The sequence below is a fragment of the Saccostrea echinata genome, unplaced genomic scaffold (assembly GCF_033153115.1).
Source record: "Saccostrea echinata isolate AGI-Se365-2 ecotype Australia unplaced genomic scaffold, CSIRO_AGI_Sech_v1 ptg000007l, whole genome shotgun sequence".
NCBI classification, from domain to species: domain Eukaryota; kingdom Metazoa; phylum Mollusca; class Bivalvia; order Ostreida; family Ostreidae; genus Saccostrea; species Saccostrea echinata.
In genome coordinates, this window is record NW_026889756.1 from 2,354,386 (window position 1) to 2,370,244 (window position 15,859).

The window sequence follows — 15,859 nt, forward strand, 5'->3', positions numbered from 1 at the left end:
GTTTTAAATTTAGTAAAAGAGGAGAAAATATTGTTTGGACTATGATTTTTTGGATGTCAATTACAAAAGATATACATGCTAATTCTTTGTTCCTTACTTTTATTGTAGGTTGTTTTAGAACAACCAGTACAGGGCATATTGGCAGACCCAGACAGCAGTATAGATTCTACTGGTCAAAGGGAGAGAACTCTAACATGGAGAGATACATACATCTCAGCTGTGCAGTGTCTGATATCACACAAAGTCAGTGTACAGGTGAGGCAGACAAAACATAATGTTATTAATTATTTCGTTTTTTGCCCAAAATGAAAAAAAAAAAGATTCAGAGGAGTATCATACCAAGCATCGTCTCATACCACGGTCCGGAGTCGGCATATAGCTCTCTCCTACACGGCCAGAATGGGAAAGGATCGTACATTTTGGCCGTGGTTTGCGACGAAGAATGGGAGAGGATCGTACATTTTGGCTGTGGTTTGTGACGATGCATACCAAGGCATTACATTTGGTTAACACAACTTTAGATGGTCTAGTATTTTCCAGAAAAATAATTATGTGGAATCTGCCTGCATATATTTCTTACCTATGTTTGTTTCAGCCACCACTTTCAGAGTTACCTGCTCTTGGTCGTGGAGGTCTACACAGCCGGCTTGCTCAGTTATCGGTCAGAATGTGTAAACATTGGAAATCATTGACAAAGAGGCTCAAGTATGACCAACTTATTGTCAGGCTTGATGAGTTTACAGGTAAATAAACACTCACTCAGTTAGAACCACTAAGACTCAGAGAAGTTCAGACTGATATGACTGTATACAACACTCGAGTTTGCTGACATGCAATCTCTAATCATGCTCAGAAAGCAAATCTGTCGCTTTTGCTCTAAGAAGTTCAAATTGAGTTCACGGGTAGTCCAAACTTCTTTTCAAAAGATTCATTATTTTATATTTATATTTCAGCTGAAAAGTTATTAATAGACAGAGTTTAGAAATTATGAGAATGGATAGACACTTCCATAATTTGCATACATGTTGAAACATCTAACATGGGATTAATATCCAAGTCCGTTTACTTTTAGGAGAAGTCATTGAATCCATTCATGAACTTCAACAATTGGAGGTGTCACAGGTAAGTTTTCTTGGAATGATCTCTTCCAGACCTAACATTTGTTAAAGTATGTACTTCCGTAATATCACAATGAATGATTACAGACAGCTGACAAAGAAAAACAGAAGTCTGAAGCTAAACACATTGGACAGAAGAAAAGGAAGGCTCTGAGTGATCTGTTTAAAGAAATAGCACAGCTAGGTAAAGAAATAGCACAGCTAGGTAAAGAAATAGCACAGCCAGTTAATGACATAACACAGCTAGGTAATGAAATAGCACAGCTAGTTAATGACATAGCACAGCTAGGTAAAGAAATAGCACAGCTAGGTAAAGAAATAGCACAGCTAGGTAAAGAAATAGCACAGCTAGGTAAAGAAATAGCACAACTAGGTAATGAAATAGCACAGCTAGGTAAAGAAATAGCACAACTAGGTAATGAAATAGCACAGCCAGTTAATGACATAACACAGCTAGGTAATGAAATAGCACAGCAAGGTAAAGAAATAGCACAGCGAGGTAATGAAAAAGCACAGCTAGGTAATGAAATAGCACAGCTAGGTAATGAAATAGCACAACTAGGTAAAGAAATAGCACAGCTAGATAATGAAATTGCACAACTAGGTAAAGAAAGAGATTCTGAAATACGGTATTTATAAGAAGAGACATATGTACATGTATGTATACACAAACAAAGTGTTTAAAGCAGACTTCTTATTAAATTGTATTTTCAATCTCATTTGATTTCTTTACATATTAGTAATCAGTACATAATGACATCTACTGTACACACATATATATATATTTAGTATATACTGTACCTGTAACATTACATACAATGATAATAACTTATAATCAATTAAAATAGCACTTTTTAATGTTACTAAACTATATTACTTTATCATTTTTATACAGGTCTGTCATACAGGAGGGGACTTCTCTGTGATGCTGAGAGTAATCTCCCTTTACTTGTCCCACCACTAGATGTCTCTGTCTGCTCAGATAAATTCACCACAAGGTAGAGTGTTCATAACTTTGAAAAGAAATTGTACATAAAATATAAAAGATTACTTATCACTCAATTGATTTTAAAAAGTCATTATCTACCTGTACATGTATGCAGTGTGTAAACTTGCGTTTATTTCTCCATTAGTAAGAACAGTGCTACAGAAATAGGTCAGAGTTGCCATGACTACTACTATAAATGTGTTGCCAGAAGAGCCAAGTTTGCCACAGCTCTACAAACTCCCTCCAAGGTGAGATATATAATGCATTCCAGATCACATCACCAAAGAATGATACTGGTAGCTATAAAGTTGCATTATTATTATTGGCTCTGTGTGATTTAACTCCATCCAAGGTGAGGAATATAAATAAATGCATTTCAAAGGATGATACTGGTAGTTAAATCGGCTCTGTGTGAATTGTTTTTTTAATTTTTAGGAACTAGGTGTTGGGAATATAGAAAGGTGTAAAGGATTCACTGAACACTTAATGAAGTTAGTGGTGGATCAGTATTCTGGGGTGGTGGAGATTCACAAGGCTTACTTATCTTTAAGGTAGGTCAAAGGTCACAATATGGCAATTCCTTAGTGGTATAATTGCAGATTTGCTAGTATTTTATTCATTACAACATTATAAAGATGTTTTAAGGAAAATATTTAGATAATTTAATTAATAAGTAATACATTTGCATTTAGCATACAATTTCATTTTGTACAATTTAAGCTCCTTGTCTGAAGTGTTAAAGGATCTGTGTTCAATTAATGGAACACCCCCTCCACAGAAGGCAACAAGGGAGTATGTGGTACGTATTGGAACAGCCAAATGTAGAAAAAATCATTCTAATTGTTTTATACAATATTTTCATTGAAGCACCTGTTCAGTTCTTTTTCAAATATAAATACATGTATGTGTTAAAGGAACTAAATGAAAGATCTTTGGGTGTTGACATACATGTCTGTGTAATTTCAATTCATAAGATCTAAGGTGTGCATAAAAACCTGCTATTATATTAAAATCATTTTTTCCTTAATTTCACAATTCTGTAACATTTTCAGGAATCCCTTATATCTTTCTTAGTCAGCATGAAGGAGGGTCTTATTCAGGTCAAGGTCATACTCCAGTGTTGTCCACGACAACAAGAGGAGATAACTCACTATCTGTCTCCATTTCCCAGAAATCAATTGTCACAGTCAGCCCTGATGAAGCATGGTGACGAACAGTGGAAACACTGCTTTGATCATATTCAGGTTGGGGCATTTCTGGTCACATTTAGATTTTAAAACTTGTATTTTAAGCAGACAATTTAAGATGTTTCTATTTAGTGTTTGTCTCTTTTTGCAATAAACAGGATTTTTATCAAAAGTCATATCTGCTCATCGACATATCTTTCTGATAACTTTAAATTAAGTGATTTTAAAGAATGAAGACGTTTTGTTTTGTTACGTTGGGGCCACACTTGTATATTATTATTATGGAAAACATGCAAGGTTAATAATTTGAGGCATTAGATTTGTTTATTCTTCTAGACTTTACAACAGAAGGCCAACACATTGTTTGACTGTACCATACCTCTGACAAAGAAACAGCTCATCACATGGTACGCCAAAATAAAAACTCAGAATAAAATGAAATCTTTTCCTCCTTATTTTCAATTTTATAAGTCATTGTTCATGAGTTACCTGCAGTGTATATTTAGGACTGGAAAAAAGTTGAATTTAACCCTAAAATTTTTTTATGCCTCAAGTATTTTGCTATAATTGAAAAGGTAAATGGTGCTTTTCATTACAGGAGTGACCTTGAGAAAGTGAGATCTGTGTACAGAGATTTAAATGACTGTGTACCTAGACTGACAGAGATAGAGAAACACTTCTGTGACCCTGAAGACAAAACTCTGCCCTCATTTATGGAGACAGTCAGGTACCTCAGACAGGAAATACACACCAGGTCTGAAAAATTCACACACTGGGTCAACATGGAGTCAAAAACACAGATCAACACATGGTCAGATAAGGATCAGTTAAAGAAATTGGATCTAGAATCATCAAGGTCAGATGTAGGACATACCAGAAGTGATGACAGTGGAGAGGGGATTGAGGTGGAGACATTTAGTCGAAAGGTGGAGAATCTGATAGCTGGTCTGTTACTGAGTGTACAGGAACTTACACAGAATCACAATCAGAGTGCTGAAATGGAGAAAGGTATTAGGTTTGCACAATCTGTTGTTATTCACAGTGTTATAATAGGACATATTCTGTTTTCTAACAGATATTGATATTTTTAGAAGAGGATAGTGGGACATTGTTAGAGGGACATCTAGTCGTCCATCTTGATGAAAGATTAAAGGGAGATAAACAATGTCTTCAACTGAAAAAGGTAAATGAATTTAATACATGTATCTTTATTATTTTGTTTTTTCTTTATGTTTCCGATGTTTTCATTCTAATGCACTGCATATTCAAAACATTTTAAGAATAATAATTTATTATTTTGTTTTTATGTGCAGATAATTCAGTCTATCAAGAGTTTAGTGAAGGATGTCCTTGACCTTACAGACACAAGTTCAGATGTCCTGATCTTTGTCCAGATTCTAGGACAGTGTCAGCCATTAGTACAGCAGTACCGAGACATGGTGGAGTACTACTTACTTCATAGTTTGGCTGAGAACAGGGTGACAGGGAAACTCCTGTCTGTTCTGTTAGCCGTCTTCACTGAACTGACCTCTAAAGTAAGAAAGACCACAAGATAGTTCTCATGTGAACACAGCTGCTTAAAACTACAGTGTATTCTTTAACATAATAATGTAGGAAAAGTTAATTACTTATAATTATTTCTCCAATTATAAATTTTAATGCATATTCTTGTGTCTCTCGGGGATGCTGAAAATACTGTTAATTTTAAGACAAAATATATGTTTGTTTTTCTAAATACTGTAAACTGTAATATGTTTGTTTTTTGACAGGGGTTCTGTGTTCCCGCTGAGTTTGAGGATGAGGTGGCAGGGGCGGGAGCTACAGAGTTTGAGGACATTGAGGGAGGGGGGCTAGGTCAAGGTGAAGGGGTCAAGGATGTCAGTGATCAGATAGAGAATGAAGACCAGGTAAAGAACATCAGTTTTAATCAATACATCAGAGATGAAATTTAGCTAAGGATTGATTTCAACATAGTTTTGTGTTGTAGAAGACAACCCATTTAGTTGGAACTTATTTAATTCCAACATGTGTTGAAATGTTTGCTTCTTCTAATAATGAGATTCCCTTTAAATAATTTTAAACAGCTTGATGAAGCCAGGAAAGCAGGGGAGGAGAGAAAAGAGGAAGATTCCTCCCAGCAGCCTGACATCAGGTCCGAGGAGAATGCCATAGAGATGCCTGACAACTTTGAGGGCAAAGTTCACGACCTTGAGGCAGCAGACCAAGAGGAAAGGTCAGATGAAGAGGATGATGGGAAGGAAGAGGAGCTGGATAGACAGATGGGAGAAGTGGATGGGAATGACACAGAGAAGTTAGACGACCAGATGTGGGGGAGTGATGAAGAGGAGGGGGAGGATCAGGGGGTGAGTGCAGAAAGGTCAAATGGTCAGAACCATTATTTTGATATTTAAAAAAAAGTTTAAATATAGTCTTTAGTCTCAGAGAAAACATGCATAAAATTTTAAGGGTTTTTTTTGTTCTTCTTCAAATGCTCAATAATATAATTATGAATATAATTAAAGAACAGATCTGCTTAATTAAGATGATGTAAATCTATATTTGTCAATTTTTAAAGTTACTTAATTGACTAAAGTAAAATTATGACCAAAGTATAATTTGATTAAAAAGGAAAAAGAAGAATTTGGCCCAGGATCCCAGCAGGAGCAGAAGAGTGAACTGGTAGCTAAGGACGACAACCAAGACAAGACAGAAGCAGACGACAAATCAGAAAAGCAGACGACAGATGAAAACGAGGCTGAGGAGAATGATGAGAACCAGAAACCACAGGAACTGGAGCAGATAGATGAAGTAAGTACCAATGCTTCAAATGATTCATTGAGAATAGGGAAAAATGTATACTTCAATGTTAACATTGACTCTTTGTGTTGTAGTCAGAATATGATGATGACAGAATCGACCCTAACCATGGTAGCCAGGAACCCCAGCAGGCCCCTGACAACATGGATCTCCCTGATGACCTGAAACTGGATGAAGAAGAGGCCGGGGTCACAGAAGAAGATCAAGGTCAAGGTCTGTATAAATAGCTATATAACTGAAAAAATATTTTCTTGAAATATGAATATACCAAATAAACTTGCAGTAAAAGTTCAAAACTTTATTAAAACCTCTTTTGCAAAAATTAGATAAAGGTGTCTTCATGTTTAATTACTATATGCAGAAGAGCCTCCATCAGAGCCCCCTGGTGGTGACACAGAGATGACAGAGACAGGAGACAAGGGAGATAATCAAGACATGGAACAAACAGAGGAGGACACTGTTTCAGTAAAAACTTTAAGAGAATATTATTTTGGTTTTATTGCAAAAAAAATTTCTTAGATTTCATGATGCATTATGAAGTCAAATATATCCAGTTTTTGATGATTTGCTCGAAAATCAAGTAAAGTAAGAAATTGTTTTGATATGGTTCATTGATTATGCATTCAATGACTTTTTAAGGTTATTCTTAGTCAGGTCATCTAGTAAAGGAAGAAGATTGTAAAAGGCCAGGTTTAATAAAAATGGCAATATCTCTGTAGAAATGAATACCACAATACTCTGCTACATGTTTGTATCTTTGTAGGAAGTGGAGCCAGAAATGTCAGAGGACCAGGACAACCAGACTGGAGAGGAACCAGACAAAGAACCAGAAACCAGGCAAGAGGAAGAAGGAGAGGGGGATCCAGGATTTTCTGCTCAGGTAATGGCCGTCATATTAAATCACTATATTGAAATCTATGTCATGGGAGTTAGCTCAATTAATTTTCCAGGATTGTTCAGAAATAATGTTTAGTTAAATATATTTCAGAATGAACCAACAGATATTCAGGATGAAGAAGACAGCTCTAAGAATAAGGATGACAAACCCCAGGCAGCAGAGACTTATGGGAAGACTTCCCATGATTCCCAGAATGTAGAGCAGTCAGAATCAGCCCAGGATCAGGGAGGGGAACCAGACAATGACCAGAAAGAGGTTGGGCTTTATTAAGGCTGGGCAACTAATTTTTCAATACAGACAAAGACTGCTTTTGATTTTATTTCTGTAACTTTCTTGATGATAGAACATTCCTCTCTCATTCAAATTGCATATATGTATTACAAGTATTCAGGGAATTATACATGAAAATTTTTGCCTCCATTTTAATTTCACTCATTTCGCCCTAGACCCAAGTGGGTGAGTGTAAGACAGGTCGAATTCAAAGAAAAAAGCATGTTAATTTCTTAAACAGAACAGTGACTGGGAGAATTTAAAATGGTTTAAAATTGTTTTGAAGTGTGAAAAGGGCGATAATAACGGGGTAAAAAATAACCCTGTATACAGTAAAACTATTTGCAAAGAAAATATTTTTATGATACACATGTATTTAATATGTAACATATCTTCAGATTTTATGGTTGAGTTTTAAAAAAAAGGATTCCTGCTTATACCTGTACATGTATGTAACAAAAACTATAAACTTACTAGATGTATATATTTATAGAGTGAAGGAACAGGCTGTTCAAACTTAGAAGCTGAAGATGGTCATGAAGGTCAAAGTTCAAAGGTTGCTCCATCATCCACCAATCAGTCTCAAAAGGTATTCTGGTGATAGTTTTATTGTTTTAATGACATGATCTTTGATGTCATAGATAATTAATGGGTTCCATATCATGTACATGTATATATAAAGGTTTCCTCACAAATATTCAAGCCAAAAGTTTAAATCCATGTTGTGATATTTACTTTTAGTCCGTGAAACGAAAAGCTGGTCAGTCAAATGAAGACAGAAGTTTAGGAACTAATGAGAACCAGTTTAAGAAACTGAAGACCATCGAAGAATCTTCTGCCACTGAGGAGGTATTTTTGTCTGTCCAAATTAAAAGCATTTATTACCACAATATTTGCAAAAGTGCAAAAAAATTACTCATCTTTTCTTTGTGATTATTAAGTTTTTTTTTAAGAAGTCACCGTAAGTTTCATTCATTGACATTCTACGTGGATTTTGTAGAGCAAGGAAAATCAAGATTCTACAGAAAAAGTCTCAGAGCTGTATGAACATATCAAAGATACAAAATCATCACATGATGCCCAGACACTAGATGTGGCCACTGATAAACAACAGATGGAGGAGGCTGTACCTAACAAAGAGGTGGATCAAGAGAGTGGAGGGGTGGAGGAAGAGGAAGAGGTGAAGATGGAAGAAGACAATGAAGAGGTGGATGGAAATAACAATAAACTGTGTGCAGCACATTACTGTATTTAGAGATTTTTGTACAATGGAAAAGATAACAAAAATTACTTGTAAAAATTGGAAATCTTGCATCTATTTACACACATTTTAGTTGAAAAAGTTCATCTACTGTGAACTTTTATGATAATCATATACAGTTTATAAAAAGTTTTCATTTTTACCCAGGAAATGGATGAAGCAGTTGAAAAGCTGTCATCCCACGTAAACACAAAAGACAAACATAACAAGAAAAGGGAAGGAATGAATGAAGAAGGGATGAATGAAGATCAGGAGGAGATAATGAAGTATGAAACAGAGGGTGTCATCATGGAAACACTGGGGGCCTCAAGGGGACCAGAATCTACAATTCACACCACACTGGAGAATCTCCACTTAGAAGCCAGGGTAGACAATAGAAAGCATACATTGTCTTTTTACTCCATCTGTAGATTCAGAGCTTTCCTTTAACTTAAGCTGAAACCTGATAGATATAAACAAGAGGTTTTTAATGAATATTTTCCAGGGTTCAGACTTAGATATGGAGAGGCTCAGATCAGAGTTAGAGGAACAGTTGTCTACCTTTACCAACACAGTAAATCACACAGCAGAGGCAGTGAGTATTACTGACAATAGGTAGATTCTAAATATATCACACAGCAGAGGCAGTGAATATTGCTGACAATAGGTAGATTCTAAATATATCACACAGCAGAGGCAGTGAGTATTACTGACAATAGGTAGATTCTAAATATATCACACAGCAGAGGCAGTGAGTATTACTGACAATAGGTAGATTCTAAATATATCACACAGCAGAGGCAGTGAGTATTACTGACAATATGTAGATCCTAAATATATCACACAGCAGAGGCAGTGAGTATTACTGACAATAGCTAGATTCTAAATATAAACAACCATGGAAATATTAATAATAACACTCACAATCCAGGTATTTAATAGATCACTGGTATTTTGTGAACATTAGACAAGACTTGGTCAAGTGATTTAAATTTTAAATTCCCTTTTTTAAAGATCTGTTTTCATGTACTAGAGAATAGATATTTTTCCTCATATATTAAAAATGGTCATATGAATCAAACTAATATGTGTTGGGTTTCAGTCTTTGGATTATTATATTGTACATTAAACTCTGGACTATTATATTGTACATCAATTGTTGTACATTAATTTCTGTAAACATGATTGGCAGGAAGAGGCAGCATCAGAGGCATGGCACCGATACGAGGCTTTGACATCAACTCTGTCCCAGGAACTGTGTGAACAACTCAGGCTAGTGTTAGAACCCTCACAGGCCACAAAACTCAGGTAAGGTCCCAGGAACTGTATGAACAACTCAGGCTCATGTTAGAACCCTCACAGGCCACAAAACGCAGGTAAGGTCCCTGGAACTGTGTGAACAACTCAGGCTAGTGTTAGAGCCCTCACAGGCCACAAAACTCAGGTAAGGTCCCAGGAACTGTGTGAACAACTGAAGTCAGATTTATATATGCATGTAAGTTACTTGTGTTTTAAGGGAGACTATAGGACTGGTAAGAGGTTAAACATGAGGAAGGTCATTCCTTACATACCAGACAGTGAGTGTAATTATAGTCAGATTTATATATAAGTTACTTGATGTGTGTTGTAGGGGAGACTACAGAACTGGTAAGAGGTTAAACATGAGGAAAGTCATTCCTTACATCGCCAGTCAGTTCAGGAAAGACAAAATCTGGCTCCGTCGTACCAAACCCAGCAAACGACAGTACCAGATCATGCTGGCTATAGACGATTCCTCAAGTATGGTAGACAACCATTCCAAACAGGTCAGTACAACAAATAACATGAGGCGAAGGTTAAGAGCATTTCAAATAGGTCATTGTTAAGAGGTCAAGGACAGACGAAGGAAATAACAGAAGTAAATTTTATTTTCTAGAATGACAAGCAAAATGGGAAGGAAAATTTTATAAGTATTTGTAGATAATATACATTACGTTTAATTTACATATAACCAAAACATACCTGTCAAATTTATGGATTTTTATTTTCAGTTGGCTTTTGAGTCCCTGGCGTTGATTTCTAATGCTCTGACTTTGTTAGAGGCAGGGGATTTGAGTATCTGCAGGTATGTTATAGATCAATGTAGATGCAAGCATTTGTTTGTGGCAAAGTATTTGTTTACATTTAAACAGTACTGCCTTATTTTAAAAAGATAAATTATAATGTACATAGTACTATAATAAAGACTGATAATGGGCAATAAATCTGTCTTAATAATCCTTAACAATTCCATGTTCCGCGTCTTGGAAGTAGGGTGCACTGCTCAAACGGGGTGGACCCCTACCCTACTAGATTGGTGGTAACAAATTATTAAACAAAATAATGTACAGTCTTAACAGTATTGAATTTCATATCCATAATGAAACAAGATATAGAAATGCTGTGAGTTTATTTTATAATTAATGATAATTATTTCCACAGTTTTGGAGAGTCTGTACAAATCCTTCACCCATTCACTGAGCAGTTCACAAGTCACTCGGGATCCAGATTGTTACAGCAGTTTACTTTTGAACAGAAGAAAACTAAAGTGGCTCAGGTATGACTGAAAAAAATTCTATAGTAAATGTGCACAAACTGTAGCTGATGAAAGTTATGATAACAAGTGTTTCAATTGAGAGGTCTAGAGTGTGTTTCAGATGCAGACAAGTATAAAGAGATGGGGATTTCTTATATTCCCAACATCCTTAAGCATAAAAAGGAAGGGGGCACTAACTCTAGCAGACTGAGGTAATGATAACAGGTGATTGTGTGTACTTTAGTATACTTACTCTAATCTCTTTTCAGCTTTTGAAGAAAGCCACATCAGTGATGCTGGATGCTCGCTCCAGACAGCGAGGGATTCTGGGTAATCCTGAGACGTCACAGTTACTGCTAATCGTGTCTGATGGGCGGGGCTTGTTTAACGAGGGAATGGAGACAGTGAGATCTGCTGTCAGACAGGCGCGGGAGGCCAGTGTGTTCCTAGTGTTTGTTATCATTGATAATCCTCAAAACAAGGTACATAACTCCTGTAATCCCCAGAACAATGTACATAACTCCTGTAATCACTAATAATCCCCATAACAAGGTACATAACTCCTGTAATCACTAATAATCCCCACAACAAGGTACATAACTCCTGTAATCATTGATAATCCCTAGAACAAGGTACATAACTCCTGTAATCATATAATCCCCAGAACAAGGTACATAACTCCTTTAATCATTGATAATCCCCACAACAAGATACAGAACTCTTGTAATCACTGATAATTCCCAGAACAAGGTACATAACTCCTGTAATTATTGAAAATCCCCACAACAAGGTACATAACTCCTGTAATTATTGATAATCCCCAGAACAAGGTACATAACTCCTGTAATCATTGATATTCCCCTGAACAAGGTACATAACTCCTATTATCACTGATAATCCCCACAACAAGATGCATACATGTAACTCCTGTAATCATTGATAATCCCCAGAACAAGGTACATAACTCCTGTAATTATTGATAATCCCCACAACAAGGTACATAACTCCTGTAATCACTGATAATCCCCACAACAAGGTACACAACTCCTGCAATCATTGATAATCCCCACAACAAGGTACATAACTCCTGTAATTATTGATAATCCCCACAACAAGGTACATAACTCCCGTAATTATTGATAATCCCCACAACAAGGTACATAACTCCTGCAATCATTGATAATCCCCATAACAAGGTACATAACTCCTGTTAGTACTGATAATCCCCACAACAAGGTACATAACTCCTGTAATTATTGATAATCCCCACAACAAGGTACATAACTCCTGTAATTATTGATAATCCCCACAACAAGGTACATAATTCCTGTTAGTACTGATAATCCCCAGAACAAGGTACATAACTCCTGTAATGATTGATAATCCCCACAACAAGGTACATAACTCCTGTAATTATTGATAATCCCCACAAGAAGGTACATCACTCCTGTAATTATTGATAATCCCCACAACAAGGTACATAACTCCTGTAATGATTGATAATCCCCACAACAAGGTACAGAACTCCTGTAATGATTGATAATCCCCACAACAAGGTACAGAACTCCTGTAATGATTGATAATCCCCAGAACAAGGTACATAACTCCTGTAATCATTGATAATCCCCACAACAAGGTACAGAACTCCTGTAATTATTGATAATCCCCACAACAAGGTACAGAACTCCTGTAATCACTGGCAATCCCCACAATAAGGTACAGAACTCCTGTAATCATTGATAATCCCCACAACAAGGTACATAATTCCTGTTAGTACTGATAATCCCCACAACAAGGTACATAACTCCTGTAATTATTGATAATCCCCACAACAAGGTACATAACTCCTGTAATTATTGATAATCCCCACAACAAGGTACATAACTCCTGCAATCATTGATAATCCCCAGAACAAGGTATATAACTCCTGTAATTATTGATGATCCCCCGAACAAGGTACATAACTCCTGTAATCATTGATAATCCCCACAACAAGGTACAGAACTCCTGTAATCATTGATAATCCCCACAACAAGATACAGAACTCCTGTAATCACTGATAATTCCCACAACAAGGTACATAACTCCTGTAATCACTGGTAATCCCCACAATAAGGTACAGAACTCCTGTAATCATTGATAATCCCCACAACAAGGTACAGAACTCCTGTAATCACTGATAATCCCCACAACAAGGTACAGAACTCCTGTAATTATTGATAATCCCCACAACAAGGTACAGAACTCCTGTAATTATTGATAATCCCCACAACAAGGTACAGAACTCCTGTAATCACTGATAATCCCCACAACAAGGTACAGAACTCCTGTAATCACTGATAATCCCCACAACAAGGTACAGAACTCCTGTAATCACTGATAATCCCCACAACAAGATACAGAACTCCTGTAATCACTGATAATCCCCACAATTAGATACATAACTCCTGTAATTATTGATAATCCCCACAACAAGATACAGAACTCCTGTAATCACTGATAATCCCCACAAGAAGATACAGAACTCCTGTAATCATTGATAATATCCACAACAAGGTACATAACTCCTGTAATGATTGATAATCCCCACAACAAGGTACATAACTCCTGTAATGATTGATAATCCCCACAACAAGGTACATAACTCCTGTAATGATTGATAATCCCCACAACAAGGTACATAACTCCTGTAATTATTGATAATCCCCACAACAAGGTACATAATTCCTGTTAGTACTGATAATCCCCACAACAAGGTACATAACTCTTGTAATTATTGATAATCCCCACAACAAGGTACATAACTCCTGTAATTATTGATAATCCCCACAACAAGGTACATAATTCCTGTTAGTACTGATAATCCCCAGAACAAGGTACATAACTCCTGTAATCATTGATATTCCGTTGAACAAGGTACATAACTCCTATAATCACTGATAATCCCCACAACAAGATGCATACATGTAACTCCTGTAATCATTGATAATCCCCAGAACAAGGTACATAACTCCTGTAATTATTGATAATCCCCACAACAAGGTACATAACTCCTGTAATCACTGATAATCCCCACAACAAGGTACATAACTCCTGCAATCATTGATAATCCCCACAACAAGGTACATAACTCCTGTAATTATTGATAATCCCCACAACAAGGTACATAACTCCCGTAATTATTGATAATCCCCACAACAAGGTACATAACTCCTGCAATCATTGATAATCCCCATAACAAGGTACATAACTCCTGTTAGTACTGATAATCCCCACAACAAGGTACATAACTCCTGTAATTATTGATAATCCCCACAACAAGGTACATAACTCCTGTAATTATTGATAATCCCCAGAACAAGGTACATAATTCCTGTTAGTACTGATAATCCCCAGAACAAGGTACATAACTCCTGTAGTTATTGATAATCCCCACAACAAGGTACATAACTCCTGTAATTATTGATAATCCCCACAACAAGGTACATAACTCCTGTAATTATTGATAATCCCCACAACAAGGTACATAACTCCTGCAATCATTGATAATCCCCAGAACAAGGTATATAATCCTGTAATTATTGATAATCCCCAGAACAAGGTACATAACTCCTGTAATGATTGATAATCCCCAGAACAAAGTACAGAACTCCTGTAATCATTGATAATCCCCACAACAAGGTACAGAACTCCTGTAATGATTGATAATCCCCACAACAAGGTACAGAACTCCTGTAATCACTGATAATCCCCACAACAAGGTACAGAACTCCTGTAATCACTGATAATCCCCACAACAAGGTACATAACTCCTGTAATCACTGATAATCCCCACAACAAGGTACATAACTCCTGTAATCACTGATAATCCCCACAACAAGATACAGAACTCCTGTAATCATTGATAATCCCCACAACAAGGTACAGAACTCCTGTAATCATTGATAATCCCCACAACAAGGTACATAACTCCTGTAATGATTGATAATCCCCACAACAAGGTACATAACTCCTGTAATGATTGATAATCCCCACAACAAGGTACATAACTCCTGTAATTATTGATAATCCCCACAACAAGGTACATAATTCCTGTTAGTACTGATAATCCCCACAACAAGGTACATAACTCCTGTAATTATTGATAATCCCCACAACAAGGTACATAACTCCTGTAATTATTGATAATCCCCACAACAAGGTACATAATTCCTGTTAGTACTGATAATCCCCAGAACAAGGTACATAACTCCTGTAATCATTGATATTCCCCTGAACAAGGTACATAACTCCTATAATCACTGATAATCCCCACAACAAGATGCATACATGTAACTCCTGTAATCATTGATAATCCCCAGAACAAGGTACATAACTCCTGTAATTATTGATAATCCCCACAACAAGGTACATAACTCCTGTAATCACTGATAATCCCCACAACAAGGTACATAACTCCTGCAATCATTGATAATCCCCACAACAAGGTACATAACTCCTGTAATTATTGATAATCCCCACAACAAGGTACATAACTCCCGTAATTATTGATAATCCCCACAACAAGGTACATAACTCCTGCAATCATTGATAATCCCCATAACAAGGTACATAACTCCTGTTAGTACTGATAATCCCCACAACAAGGTACATAACTCCTGTAATTATTGATAATCCCCACAACAAGGTACATAACTCCTGTAATTATTGATAATCCCCACAACAAGGTACATAATTCCTGTTAGTACTGATAATCCCCAGAACAAGGTACATAACTCCTGTAATGA

At 36.4% G+C, this 15,859-nt stretch overlaps 1 protein-coding gene across 1 annotated transcript in view; it reads left to right on the forward strand.

Annotated features, from left to right (window-relative positions):
• The window catches only part of LOC133180615 (midasin-like), a 61,094-nt gene that overhangs the window by 43,211 nt on the left and 2,024 nt on the right, over positions 1 to 15,859 (forward strand). Inside the window, exons 67-96 of the mRNA XM_061315088.1 lie at positions 109 to 255; positions 596 to 743; positions 1,073 to 1,122; positions 1,206 to 1,302; positions 2,014 to 2,116; positions 2,252 to 2,354; positions 2,542 to 2,657; positions 2,827 to 2,905; positions 3,159 to 3,350; positions 3,630 to 3,700; positions 3,892 to 4,301; positions 4,385 to 4,476; positions 4,607 to 4,828; positions 5,063 to 5,200; positions 5,378 to 5,656; positions 5,922 to 6,101; positions 6,185 to 6,323; positions 6,472 to 6,575; positions 6,874 to 6,990; positions 7,099 to 7,263; positions 7,772 to 7,867; positions 8,020 to 8,127; positions 8,279 to 8,485; positions 8,687 to 8,905; positions 9,024 to 9,113; positions 9,711 to 9,826; positions 10,149 to 10,323; positions 10,549 to 10,622; positions 10,979 to 11,093; positions 11,342 to 11,554. Coding sequence (XP_061171072.1) covers positions 109 to 255; positions 596 to 743; positions 1,073 to 1,122; positions 1,206 to 1,302; positions 2,014 to 2,116; positions 2,252 to 2,354; positions 2,542 to 2,657; positions 2,827 to 2,905; positions 3,159 to 3,350; positions 3,630 to 3,700; positions 3,892 to 4,301; positions 4,385 to 4,476; positions 4,607 to 4,828; positions 5,063 to 5,200; positions 5,378 to 5,656; positions 5,922 to 6,101; positions 6,185 to 6,323; positions 6,472 to 6,575; positions 6,874 to 6,990; positions 7,099 to 7,263; positions 7,772 to 7,867; positions 8,020 to 8,127; positions 8,279 to 8,485; positions 8,687 to 8,905; positions 9,024 to 9,113; positions 9,711 to 9,826; positions 10,149 to 10,323; positions 10,549 to 10,622; positions 10,979 to 11,093; positions 11,342 to 11,554 — 4,365 coding nt within the window. The remainder of the gene's footprint in view (positions 1 to 108; positions 256 to 595; positions 744 to 1,072; positions 1,123 to 1,205; positions 1,303 to 2,013; positions 2,117 to 2,251; positions 2,355 to 2,541; positions 2,658 to 2,826; positions 2,906 to 3,158; positions 3,351 to 3,629; positions 3,701 to 3,891; positions 4,302 to 4,384; positions 4,477 to 4,606; positions 4,829 to 5,062; positions 5,201 to 5,377; positions 5,657 to 5,921; positions 6,102 to 6,184; positions 6,324 to 6,471; positions 6,576 to 6,873; positions 6,991 to 7,098; positions 7,264 to 7,771; positions 7,868 to 8,019; positions 8,128 to 8,278; positions 8,486 to 8,686; positions 8,906 to 9,023; positions 9,114 to 9,710; positions 9,827 to 10,148; positions 10,324 to 10,548; positions 10,623 to 10,978; positions 11,094 to 11,341; positions 11,555 to 15,859) is intronic.